At 33.8% G+C, this 14,213-nt stretch overlaps 1 protein-coding gene across 1 annotated transcript in view; it reads left to right on the forward strand.

Moving 5' to 3' along the window:
• Window positions 1–14,213, forward strand: part of LOC147074614 (oxysterol-binding protein-related protein 9) — a 201,317-nt gene that overhangs the window by 91,443 nt on the left and 95,661 nt on the right. The window contains exon 7 of the mRNA XM_085943848.1: window positions 9,347–9,467. Coding sequence (XP_085799974.1) covers window positions 9,347–9,467 — 121 coding nt within the window. The remainder of the gene's footprint in view (window positions 1–9,346; window positions 9,468–14,213) is intronic.

Genomic DNA, 14,213 nt, shown 5'->3' on the forward strand with positions numbered 1-14,213 from the left:
TTGGAGCGATTAGACAATGTTAGTACATAAATAATGATAATATACAAACAGCGAAACATAATAATATATCACTTCTTCTGTAAATAATACTCGTATATACATACAAGTATACGACCAGCAGAATAATTCAATGTAATATTTTTTGAAATTGGAACAGTCCAGTCGAAGATAATTTTCGTATTGCATTGCCATTTTATACTGAAGCTCGATTAGATATAAATACAAATAATCTCAGCTTAAAAACATTTTCATTTTTGTTTTCACACTACGAATACTTCCTGTCGTCTGTCTTCTTCTTCTCTTTCGTACGCGAAACAAAATTTTGTTGGAATTACCTACTGTTTCAAAAATCGCAGAATCTCAGTAAAGTTTTCCACTTAAAAGCGACATTTAAATGATAAATTGGAAACATCAAATTGAATTTTTCATTGCCATTTTTTCTGCCGATTCTGCTTGCCTCACGGATGTTAAATTTCTTTAGGTATTAGTTTTGAAATAAATATTTCACTCTTACTTATATTATAACAGAAAAATAGCGATATAACATTTTTTGTTTCCATTCTTAACGATTATACTTACGTAAGGTCTTTACATTTAAAATATATATAATATAGGTACTTAAAAATGCCACGGTTTCACTGTAGAATGATTTATTTATACCGGCGTAATATATTAAAAAAAAATGTACGTGCTGCAATTTTAACATTGCAGCACGTAGATCGCTCTTGTAGTAGCTTTGCAACGTTAAGGAAATCTCGGCAATCATGTCGAATGCCGTGCGATTTCGACTATGCAAGAAATCTAAAAATCACACTGTCTTGCATTTTTCTAAAGAGGTTTAATTTTTTTTTTAATAACAATTGGAAGTTCTTTTGCAAATAAGATCCAACCCACCACACGTGATATTTTGATCGCACATTCGTAATGTGTGATTATTTAATTCTATCATGGTATAACATCCGATGTTTAAATTAAAGAATCACACATCATTTTTAATTTAAATGTCACACGTCTGTGTTGGACCTTCTTCGCAGAAATACGTCCTAATGTTATTATACATTATTAATTTGAAAAAAAAACTTTGAAAAAAATACATCGCCCAGCGGGACTCGAACCCGCATCCACTGGATTCGCGCCAATACGCTTTACCAATTGAGCCGTGTGCGTCATATCTAATTATCTACGAAGAAATTAACTAGTGGTATTTACATATTGGAGACTGCTTATCAATTTATCAATTAGGTACGTTAATTATTATTAACGGATGGCTGAATCTCTCAAAATTTAACATTTAATTTGCCAATAGTTGAATAAACATTTTTTTTATATTGCTTACAACTTTCTCGGTTGTGATATGATTTTTGGGTTGTAAGTTACAGCCAGTGGCGGCTCGTGGATATTATATCTGGGGGTGCTGCGGTTGATTAAAAATAAATGTTTATTTGGATTATATTTTACTATTAACATAATAATTATTAAAATTAAACATTATATCTGTTTTTATTTCATTATAAAATTGATTCTTCTGTCTTTTTTCCTTGAAAGAAGGACTATCACCTTTTAGTTGCTCTCGACAGCTGTCGCGCTCAGAGCCGCTATAATACCCGACAACGTTCGCAACATGAAAAAATAATGTCAGAGCGGCAGTACCAGACTAGCTCCTGGCTGCGAGCCCTGCTCCCCGCGCCCTTCCTTCACCAATTGAGCATATATTCCATCGAAAATGGTACTGCATAAAATCACGCGATGCGTTACTTTTCTGATATTAGTATCGCGGTGTATGATATAGATGTATCGGTGCGCGGGAGAGCTTAGCACCCTTAAATAATATTGATATTTTCATATAATATACGAGGGTGGGTCAATAAGTTCTTAGAAAAGCCGACAGGTGGCGCGACTAGTACTGTAAGCGGTTTGTTTTCATGCAGCGGCACTACCGATTCAGTATGCTGCGAAGTTTCAATCAGATTGGTCGGGTTGTTGTGTGTTTCTCGTACATTTAAAAAAAAAATTTGCTTGTGGAAAATGGAAAAATGGAAAATGGAGAAAATTGAGTTTAGAGCTGTTATTAAACATTTTAATATAAAAGGGTTTAAGGGCAAAGGAAATAAAAAATGAGTTGGATTTAGTTCACGGCATATCTGCTCCTTCACTTGCAACTATTTATAACTGGTTAAATGAATTTAAACGTGGTCGTACATCAACAAAGGATGAACCACGCTCAGGACGTCCTGTAGAGGTGACTACACCAGAAATGATCAAAAAAATCCACGATATGGTGTTAAGTGACCGAAGATTAAAGTTGAGTGAGATAATTGAGGTTACAGGGATCTCAAAAGGTAGCGTCATTTCTATTTTACATGACAAATTGGGCATGAAAAAAAATTCTTCAAGATGGGTGCCGCGTTTGCTCACAGTCGACAATAAACGCAATAGGGTGGTGGCCTCTAAAGCCCTGTTGTCGCTCATGCAACGCAATCCGGATGAATTTTTTCGTCGCTTTGTGACTGTAGATGAAACATGGATACACCACTATACTCCCGAGACGAAAGAACAGTCAAAGCAGTGGATTGCGAAAGGCGAACCATGTCCAAAGAAGGCGAAAACCGTAAAATCAGCTGGTAAGGTTATGGCTACTGTATTTTGGGATGCACGTGGAATTATTTTCGTTGACTATTTGGAAAAAGGAAAAACAATAACAGGGGATTATTATACATCTTTATTGGACCAGCTAAAAAACAAAATTGAAGAAAAACGGCCTCATTTAAACAGGAAAAAAATCCTCTTTCATCAGGACAATGCCCGTGTTCACACATGTTTACGATCAATGGCTAAAATTGAAGAATTGAAGTTCGAATTGGTCGACCACCCACCGTATTCGCCAGATTTAGCCCCCAGTGACTTTTTCCTTTTCCCAAACTTAAAAAAATGGCTAAGTGGACAACGTTTTTTTTCAAATGAAGAAGTCATCGATCGGACAAATGCTTATTTTGAGGACCTTCCGAAAACTTATTTTTCTGACGGTTTAAAAAAAATGAGAAACGTCTAACCAAGTGTATTGAGCTCCAAGGAGATTATGTTGAGAAATAAAAAAAAAATACAAAAATAAAAACTGTTTTAATGCTTTTTTCTAAGGAATTATTGACCCACCCTCGTACCTACATAAATTTATGTATATTATATTATTACATTTTTCTCAATTTTCTTGGGGGTGCTGCAGTTCCGCAGTGCATATGGACGAGACATCGAGGGAAGAAGTAGAACCAACACGCACGGACAACCTAAAATCCGAATACAATAAAATATTGTTACCTTACTTTGAAAAGGTTCCAATTGAACTTGACCATGTTTTGAGCTATGAGCGTTTGAAATTTGGAATGGTTATATTTTCAATATAAAAAGACATCTAGATAGAACTCCGGCATACTGCTAATTCCCATAGATGACTCTGAAATGAACGTATATGATAGCATGTGGCTAATGGAACCTTTTCACGCCAAAATGTCAGTTAGAACCTTTGCAAAGTAAGGTAACGATATTTCAATTAATATGTTTATTATATTTCGGACCGCGAAGTTTTATTGTACAAGCTCTGGCGCCACGAGCGTCCGACGGAAGCGGTCAAATCACCAGTCAGTCCCTGCAAAAGTGACGCATCTCCCGTCTTTATTCGATTTTAGTAGCATTTCTTTTTATTACCCTTCCGCACGATTTTTTTCATAACATACTATGGCGTGCACCGCTCCGAGCTCAGTCTGACAAAACGCGCCGGGGACCACACTACACAGTGTTTACTGTACACATAAACAGTAGACAATATTAAAATTATCGTTTTGTATTAAAAACAAACTCACCTATATCCATTGTCAACTGAAATAATAAATGAAAATGTTCTTTTTACTAAATACAATTTGGACGTCAAATAATAAACAATAAAATAATTAATAACAACACTGAGAGTGATACACACTAAATAAAGAAAGTAAATGGTGATAATATGTTTTTTTCTGTTATTGTGGAAATAAAATCTGCCAAGTCCGTTGGAATATTGAACTTGACCTCATTTTTTAAAAGTGACATAAAATAAATCCATAATACTGTGAGATTGACATTCGGATTATTCAGTTATTAATAAATGATGTATACAGTGAATTCGTTTTGTTCGTCTGATAACGAAATCGGTTATGTCCGTTAGATTATTGGTGTTAACCACATTTGAAAAGTGATCATTACTAATAATGTTTAGAAATTGAATAAATAAAAAAAATAAGAACTTTATAATTTTTGTGGCCATTTAAATGTGAATTTTATATTAATTTTATTTGAAACTTTTTCGTTACTAGGTACTTCTTCAAATTTTATTTTTTTTCACGTTGTCTGTTAAACACAGCAGTGGTGAATATTCAATACTAAATGATTATTTAACGTTCACGTTGACTAGTTAAGTAATGACTTAATTATGCACATTCATTAAACACAACATGCAATCGGTACCAGAAATAATACAAATTGATTTAAATTATAAATGAATATTATTACATTTGAGTAATTTTTGCGACCCGGGTTTCGCCTTTCGGCATCACCAATGGCGAATACACATTGAAAACAAATACAATTAATTGTTGTTTATATAACAATTCACTACAATAAAAGCAGTTGAAAAAGTTTTTACACACTTCTATTGTTTACAAAACTCAATTCAATTCGAGTTTAAATTCAAATTCCATCAAGTAGGTACCCTCGGTCCATTATTTTTTTTTATTTTTACAAATTAATTTATTTTCCCATATTCAAAGACAGCGCGAGCAAACTAACGACGTCTATATTATGATTTAAAACGTATGAAAAACGCTGACGTCGTCTAGTGGTAAATTTGAAAAATATACCGAACAAATAGACCATCGTGAACTTATGCAATAATAAGTGGGCTATTTGCTTTTTTCATTGACTGACGACTTGATTTCGGATTTATGCCAGATGTATTTATTTATTTAAAACAAGCCTTCCTTATGATTCATCGATTTCGTATGTTGCGTACATATTTTTATCGATTGCAATGTCATTAACATTGTGTATATTATTTTGTACAGTTAGGTCAGGCTAGTTTCTTTCTAACTCGTAATAGGTATATTATGACTTTAATGTCAAATTTCATATTGGTTTTAGCTCTGCCTGCCCCCAAAGAAGCAGACTTGGCCACTGTGCGACAGATCATTTGAATATTTATTGACATACGAAATCAGCTTTGAAATAAAATTAAATTTGTAGACGAAGTTGATACGAGAAATCTGCTCAATTATTTAGTCCGGTTTTCTTTACTTTGGGTATACTTTGACACCACAGAACAGATAATAAATAGAATACCAATAGGCTATATTCAATACGCCGCATGGTGAAGCAGGCTTTTGAATGTGTGAGTGTCCTACGAAAATGAAGCACGTATTATGCACGTGCAATAGTGTGTGTAATACACCAACATTAAAGGAGCGTAAATGCATAAACCGAGAGCAGTTTTTAGTATTCGACGTTAAACGTATTCTAGACACATGTGTAAGTTTAACCCGGATTCATCCTTACTTGAGTCGGTTACCTGCTATCGCTTTATCCGTTGGGAATTTCAGTTCCCATTATTTCTGAGTTCCCTGTTTGACACACACCATACTATTATTAATTTGGTTTGGCAATATCGTCATCTGAACTCACATAAATTGATTGATCAACTTTTAATGAGGAAGAACATAATATACAGGTTTAGGAGAATTTTGAAAAAAAAACACTATTAGTATTTCAAAGTAGTAAATGAGTAAATCCAGTTATTTTTACCGAATATTCATTAATATAGAAATTACAGAAGAGGAGTTACATGGTTTGCTGTCGTTTTTTTAAACATTTAAACTGGGAGTTACAATGTTTGCATCAAAATAATCAATTATTGTTAGAATTAATTATATTCGTCGTCAGTGTGTATTTACCTTTTGGTGAGTGCACATGGTGCCTGAAGATTCCGAAAGGCGAAACCGGGGTCGCATAAAACGACTTAAATGGAATAGTACAAAACTTAAATCCATTAGAATTTTTCTTTCTAGATAATTATAGTTGAGGGAGGCTGTCAAAGGATTTCGGTTGCATAATAGTATGTACTTTTATTGATCCGTACAGGGAGCCCTTGCCATTTATGACTAAAACGCAGTTTTAAATTTATATTTACCTTATAATATAATATTTCTCGTATTCATCTACAATTAAGTAACTTTCATGAAAGTTTGTTGGTCGTTTTTGTTATAAAGGTATGTTACGCCGAATGTGCGAAATTGACTATTACATGAAATGGGCTAAATTTTGGCTAATTCGTGTAATATTCAAGCCTGTTGCCTTATTCATGAATAAGGTAAATTTTCTGCCGAGTACGTGAATTCGCCAGAGTATGTAATTCTTAAACTGTCAACATGACAGTAGAAAAAGTAAATTTAATACGGATGATTTTATTAGTTATAATTGGACATAATATAATATTATTATTATTAGGTTAGGTTAGGTTTTGTAATTCTGAATTATCGAACTGAATGTCCATTTTGAGGTTAGCTAACAAGTGTCAACAAACTATCACAGACATACAATCTACCATTGCACGATTGATACCCAAGCACGAATCAAATCGCGAAAATACCTTTTAATAAAATTCTTCCGTTATCATATTATACTTCTAGACTTTTTTGCGCGTAGTAAATGGATATGAACGTCATTGTTGTTATTGACTGGTATATTTTTATATTATAATCAATGACATTTGACATATTTGGTTAGTTTGATTAGTTGCAAAAAACACCACCGGAGCGCAATCATCTATTTTGACCATAAATAAAATATGTACATTTTGACCAATGCATGAGCATTTGATACATTTAGTTTAGTTGCAAAAAAATACCACCGTAGCGCTACTATCTAATCTGTCCAATACATGAACTAGGCAGAAAAATTACTGCCGAATTCACGCACTCTCCAGATATTTTGTCTAATTCATGAATAAGGCAACGGGCTTGCATTTTTCATGATTTAGGCAAAATTTTGCCCATTTCATGTAATATTCAATTTCGCACATTCGGCGTAACATATATATATGTATTGTAATAAACTAATAAATGAGTATTGCCTATAGTTTTGTCAGTGGATACCTGAATTAGTTTAATCTAAAGTTATCAGTTTTGAATTTCCGACAAAAGTGATTAAGTGCCTTCGAATTATATTATTTTGCTGTTATAATATTATCAAAGTTTAACCGCAAAGGTCGATATGCCTGCGGTCGGCGAAATTATCTGCAGAGGTTTGTATTTACTCTATTTTGCACCTAGTCCAGATTAAGGTAAGGAGATCCATAAACAAATAAACACTGTACTTACATAATATGTAAACGGTTTAAAAATAATAATAAAAATCTGTTAACAAACTAGCGATAATTTTGAGTGGACTGTTTTTGAGGAAATTTGAGTTTTGTGGAGAATAGTTGACCGGCTGGTCCCTTGATCAACCACTCGCACGCTTGGTTTGATTATTGTTGTGTTTATCACTCTTGCGATAAGTCACCCTGTACTTGTTTCTGCTAATTATTTTATGATTTAATTACGATGGTGTTGACGCGGTTGCAGTGACATCCCGTGGGGGTAGGCAGATTGAGCGTCGCTTGGGGGGCGGCAAATCGAGGAGAATCGGAGAGAAATAACGGAAATATCGTTCCATTAAAAAATTCAGCTCACTGGTTGGAAACAAAATGTACCTATTAAATGTCATAAAAGATTTAATAGGACTAATTTTTTTGTCGGGTTCGCGATGTCTAGTTTACTTATGTTGTCCTTAGACGTCACTTCCTTGATGACCAGCAATGACACGTGCAGATTTGCGAATTATATTTGAATTAAGTATTGGTAGGTACATACTTAGCTAATTTAAAATTTATCCAAAAATTTTTGCTCGTCACTAGCGAGTCTTGGAAGTTGTCAGGTGTATTTTTAAATGTATGTATCTGAAACCGTGGACTCGCAATATTTTCTATTGAAGCAGAAATGGTAGGAGATTAGTGGTAATTATATTTTGTTAATAATGTATCCATACAACAAATTTCTTAGATGTTGGAGTCATGAAAGGATGATTTAAAAATACTGTATAAAAAATGGGGGGACATTTTGGCCCTGCCTAGAGGCGGCATTTTGGCTAGGGACGTTACTGCGCGGTTGCGGTTGAATTGTAACTGAATTAATTATTGGTACTGTGCCTGGGAGACATAAATGATTGGGAAGGTATATGATGGAAATGTTTGATGGGAGTTTTTTTACAATATTAGCGCAAACTCAAACATATATAAAAAAATGTTTTACGATGTTTTTTTTTGTATTCCCCCGCGGAAGGAAAATATTCGCAAATGTACTTAGAAACAAGTAATTGTATACTGTTTCATCGGAGGTAGCCACGTGTGGTCTCGTGGAATGTTGTGTTCTTATGATAATTTTTAATAAGCACACAAATTTATACGATGTGGACTGTCCAAATTGCATTTAATTTACCATATACCAATAATATTTATATTTATTCACCGAATAATTCTCAATATTTGAGAATGTAACATTTTTTATATTGAACCATCAGTACTTGAACCCATATCCACCTGAAGTCGCGCCAATGTGCTTTTTTTGTCTTTTGAAACCTTCCAATAAATCTTTTTCATGCTTTGCAAAATGTTCCCCATTATTTGTAGAAACCACCATAAAATATAATTTCCACGTATAATTTAACTTAATAACTTTTTTTTCATTGCTTTTAGCGAATCACATCAACGATATTTTGATTTGTGTTGTTATTAATGTGTCATCGACTTTGTTGTTCAGTTATGTTGAAACTGCGCAGAAGATACATGCGCATTTCAGGCTTTAATTTCTGGAAAAAAATAAATATATTATTATTTAACATTATGTACATACTAGCTAGGTATATGTTACAATCACAGAACAGATAATAAATAGAATACCGATAGGCAATATTCAATACGCCGCATGGTGAAGCAGGATTTTGAATGTGTGAGTGTCCTACGAAAATGAAGCACGCATTATGCACGTGCAATAGTGTGTGTTGTAATACACCAACATTAAATGAGCGTAAATGCATAAACCGAGAGCAGTTTTTAGTATTCGTCGTAAAACGTATTCATAACACGTGTGTAAGTTTAACCCGGGTTCTTCCTTACTCGGGTCGGTTACCTACTATTGCCTTACCCGTTGTGTATTTCAGTTCCCATTATTTCTGAGTTCCCTGGTTACAATGTTTACATTCTCATAGTATTCTTATGGTTTGATTAAAGGGCCTGCTATGAGCCTGGTGGTACCTGATACATCATACTCAAGTTCAGAAGAAGAAGAAGACTTCTATGACGCCGACGACGCCCCGTACGGGTCGGTGAGCATAGCAGGAAGTCCTACAACGTGAGTCTGCCACATTTTTTTTCATTCTACCCACCTATACATTCATTTACTTTACAGTGTATTTTTACGCAACTTCTTCGTATCCAGTGGTGGGCTTAGAGACGTGGATATCCGAGGCAATGACTGATTTTGATCCCAAGAAAATTAAATTAAAATAACATTAATTCCAACTTTCGACGTACCTAGTAAAATAACAGTGTTTCCCTTCTCTAAGGGGGGACATGCTTAGCGTAGGTCAAAATGGAACTTTTATTGCATTTTCAAAGCATGATCCTGGACATTCCTTAAACGTTGTAGATAATCTATGTATATAATTTTGAAGCCTTATTATCCGTTATATTTATTTTAAACATTTGATGACTGCATAAAGTATTTTTATTACATAAAATAGTATTCTTTTAAACCTCTCGCTCTAATGTTTTAGAATATAGTCATATTTCAGTACATGCATGTGCAGTGGTGTTAAGATTTTTTACATTTATTAATTTTTAAACGCATTTATAAAACCATTAGCATAATTTATGTCGATATTATTATAGTGAAATATTTACGATAAAAAATTATATTGATAATCTCTGTGATCCCAAATTTGACAAGAATTACGCATTTTATTATTCAAAAAATGAGCAAGATTAACACATTTGAAGATAATTCTAAAGATACTAATTATAAGCTATGTCTTTGACCATTCAAGTCTGATAAACATCCTACGAATAATGATTGCTTTATAATAATTATTGACCTAAGAATAAGGTAGTGTTTTTTTTTAAATACGCCATTTCTTTTGGCATTGCCCAGTGGTTAAGCTACAACATACGGCCGTAGCCATAAATTGACAAACCAAAACTGAATTAGGGAGTAAGATCATGTTAACGCGCGTGTTTGAACATGAACCTAACCGATTTTTTTTTTAAACGGTCTTATCATGTTATTAAAAAATAATTATTATCAAAGATGATGACGCACAGTAATATTTGTGGTTAATTTTTTTACTGTACAAGTACGTGTAGGTATATTTACCTAAGTGGTAAATTGTTATGGGCCCCTTTAATATTGGTTGCAAGGGATTTCGTTATAGCTTCGGCAATACTGTGTACTCAATTTAGGAGAAATACCTTCATTTTTAAAGAGTTTTTAATAGATAATAAGACAATTTAAAAATTAATTGTATGACTAGTTTGAACTGTCTTGAGACCCCTTTTAAAATATTTTGCCAAGTCGATTGCGTCATCTGCGTCAAAAATAAAATCGCCGCCGATCTGAGGTAACACAGATAGCTCCTGGATCAATTATGACGTATACAATACGTGTTAAAACCGCTGAGCGTGCGCAATCCCATTGCGATTTTTGATTTTTTTCTCATACCAATTTGATGTTTGGTTAAAATAAAATAAGATAAAATACAAAAGCCGATTGCCAATAGTGCTCAATTTGGAAAGTACTTCAATGAGTTTTAAAAAGCCAATAGTTAAAATTTGTCGTAATTAAGTATGACTCCTTTAGCATAGTGGACTATTTGCGTGGGCGCGATACCCGAGAGATGCAGGTTCGTTTCCTGCTTACTTTTTTCAAAAAGATTTTTTCTATTGTTTTTAATATATCGTCACTGTTCTGGCAGAAGACACTAATTCGAAAAAATGACATATTGAGTTAGTTATAAGTACTAAAATGTTCCTTATTTCAAACTTAACTGTCTAGAAACCTTCTTAATAAATAGTCTTTATTTTAAAGTCATCCTTATTACGATTACTTAATAAACTCACATGATAGACCATTTCAAACATTTTAACAACTTCAAAGTCAAATTACTCAAAACTAGTATTCTCCACTTAGTGTGTTCTGCCAGAACAGAGACGATATTTTCTCAGAAGTGTTTTCAAAATTATGTATGTTCAATATTATATTAAACTATAATTGAAGGCGTCCCCCGAAAAGGAGTAGGTATATATAATACATCATGTCAAAAAGTGATTTTATTGACTAAAACGGGTCTACCTATATAGCATTGCTCACGTTATTGGAAAGTTTTATTATTTTATCTGTCACAGTTTTTGAGATATTAGCAATACTAAAATGCTTACCGTAGAAGAGGGGTCTAAATGATTTATTTTATTACCCAAATTTTTTTTTTAAATTGTCAGTGATAAAGAGTGCTTTCATCAACATAATTATTATAACAGATATACTCCAAAAGTCCGCATGATTGAATAAAACGTTTTTTCCTCTCCTGAACAATTTTGTTTTTTGATATAGACCCCTTTTCGGGGGACGCCTTCAATTTGTAAACCGACTACGTTATAGGTACAGTAATTCGTTCCGATTCGACTTTCTCACATCAGAAGCAAAACACTACTTGTATAGATGTATTTGGGCCGTTGTTGTTCCTGATTTACTTGGCCCATTGGGGTTACGAGGTTAAGCACGCATCTCGCTGCGCCCCATTCCTATTCAACCCCTAGCGTACTTTGACCTGTTCCACGGGGCGCGACCCCGACTGAACGAACCTCTACGAACCTCTACCCGATGATTTATATTTTTTACTTATGTTATAATTGGCAAATCTGAACGAAATGGCTGCTGATTTGGCGAAAGCGTATTAGCCTGATTAAGGCTTCGTATTTTTAGGATTCGTCGGCTGGTTACAAATTGATCAATCAGAGAAACTCCGTCCGAATAACGGAACTGTCGATTTTTAAATCTTCCGGTTTCAACAGTGTATACAGTGTTAGTTAATGTAGCATTTCCGATGATGAAATCGTGTTGGCATCGTCTAAGAAGCGCCTGTGGGCAAGGTGACACGAGGCGTGTCCGGAAACTTGTACGTATGCAGTTCGCCGTATCACACTTTACTTCTCGTTCTAAACATTCTCAAGGCACATCGACTTGACCCCATGGAGCGAGTTGAGATAAAAAATATTTACTTTGCAAAAATGTCAAGATATGAACTTATTACGATGGCGAAGGGTAGAGGTAGGCTATTATGATCCGACATAAATAGTGCACAATAGACTTTGTCAGTCATATGTATTTGTTTTCATTGAACTAAGAATGCGAATTGCAGGTAGTGTCAGCTATTTTTTAAAAAAGTCAATTAAACCCTGCGTACGCCAAGACCAAGCCATACTAGATAATCTTAACAGCCTACTTCCACTCTTTGCCACTGGTACACAGCCCAACTTTCTGGTTATCTTTTAAATTTTGTAAAAACGGTAATTACCTATGTTGGTCAGTTTTTAAAATTCAATTAAACCCTGTGTAAACATGTTATAATAGATAATAGTCAAAAAATATTCGTTCATCTCTAAAATTATTAGTTTGATTTAGAAGAGCGCTGATGAGTGGGTATTAAAAGTGGCCAATAGTTAAAATTTGTCGCAATTAGTATGTCACCGCGTAGCATAGAGGTAATGCGCGGTTGGGGCGTAAACCCGGGAGATGCAGGGTTCGATTCCCTGCCGGGGTGGCTTACTTTTTTCAAAAAAGATTTTTTCTATTGGTTATAATATATTTTCTCAGAAAGTGTTTTTCAAAATTATGTATGTTCAATAATTAGAATGGTAAATCTTGTGAATTATTCGTTGAATAAAAGAAATAGTTAGGTATGTACATATTTAACAATTCAGCCACCGTTAAGGGGAGACATGCTCACTGTAGGTCAAAATGGAGCTTTTGTTCTATTTTCAAAGCATGATCCTGGACATACCTTAAACGTTGTAGATAATCTATTTATATAATTTTGAAGCCTTATTATCCTTTATATTTATTTTTTGAAATACGCCATTTCTTTTGGCATTCCCCAGTGGTTAAGCTACAACATATGGCCGTAGCTATATATTGACAAACTATAATTGAAGCAAGGAGTAAAATGATGTTAACGCGCGTGTTTGAACATGTACCTAACCGATTTTTTTTTAAACGAAAAAAAAACACTACCTTATTCTTAGGTCAGTAATTATTATAAAGCAATCATTATTCGTAGGATGTTTATCACACTTGAATGGTCAAAGACATAGCTTATAATTAGTGTCTTTAGAATTATCTTCCAATGTGTTAATTTTGCCCATTTTTTGAATAATAAAATGCCTAATTCTTGTCAAATTTGGGATCACAGAGATTATCAATATATTTTTTTATCGTAAATATTTCACTATAATAATGTCGATATAAATTATACTGATGGATTTATAAATGCGTAACGTATAATAAGGCTTCAAAATTATATAAATAGATTATCTACAACGTTTAAGGTATGTCCAGGATCATGCTTTGAAAATAGAAAAAAAGCTCCATTTTGACCCACGCTGAGGACGTCCGCCCTTAATAAAACGTTCTAGATTTACCACCACGTATTTTCATGTAAAAAAAGTTTGTATTACTCCCTTCATTACAGTAAGCTTTGTTATCACAGTTTTGTTAATTATTCAGTAAATATTATAATACCATTGAGACATTTATAAGGTTCGGTTTGCTCGATTATGTTCCCGTTGTACAAAATACTCTCAACAAAGCAACATCATTGCAACAAAGCCTTAACGAAAGCTCACGTATTATAAATAAAATTAATCTTTTATGAATAAGTAAAAGCTACTCGAAAGCTTCGTGTAACCGCTGATAGCTTTACCGAAAACCTTTTATCGTTTCAATTCAAAATTCAAATCTCCCCCCCGACTAACATGAATGAGAAAATCTTCCATTCAATTGAAAAATCGATAGATTCGCGTGGGTACTTTATTACAAGAATATTGC

Source organism: Rhyacophila brunnea, unplaced genomic scaffold (genome assembly GCF_057557595.1).
Source record: "Rhyacophila brunnea isolate RB1 unplaced genomic scaffold, BYU_Rbru_1.0 scaffold_16, whole genome shotgun sequence".
In the NCBI taxonomy this organism is placed as follows: Eukaryota; Metazoa; Arthropoda; class Insecta; order Trichoptera; family Rhyacophilidae; genus Rhyacophila; species Rhyacophila brunnea.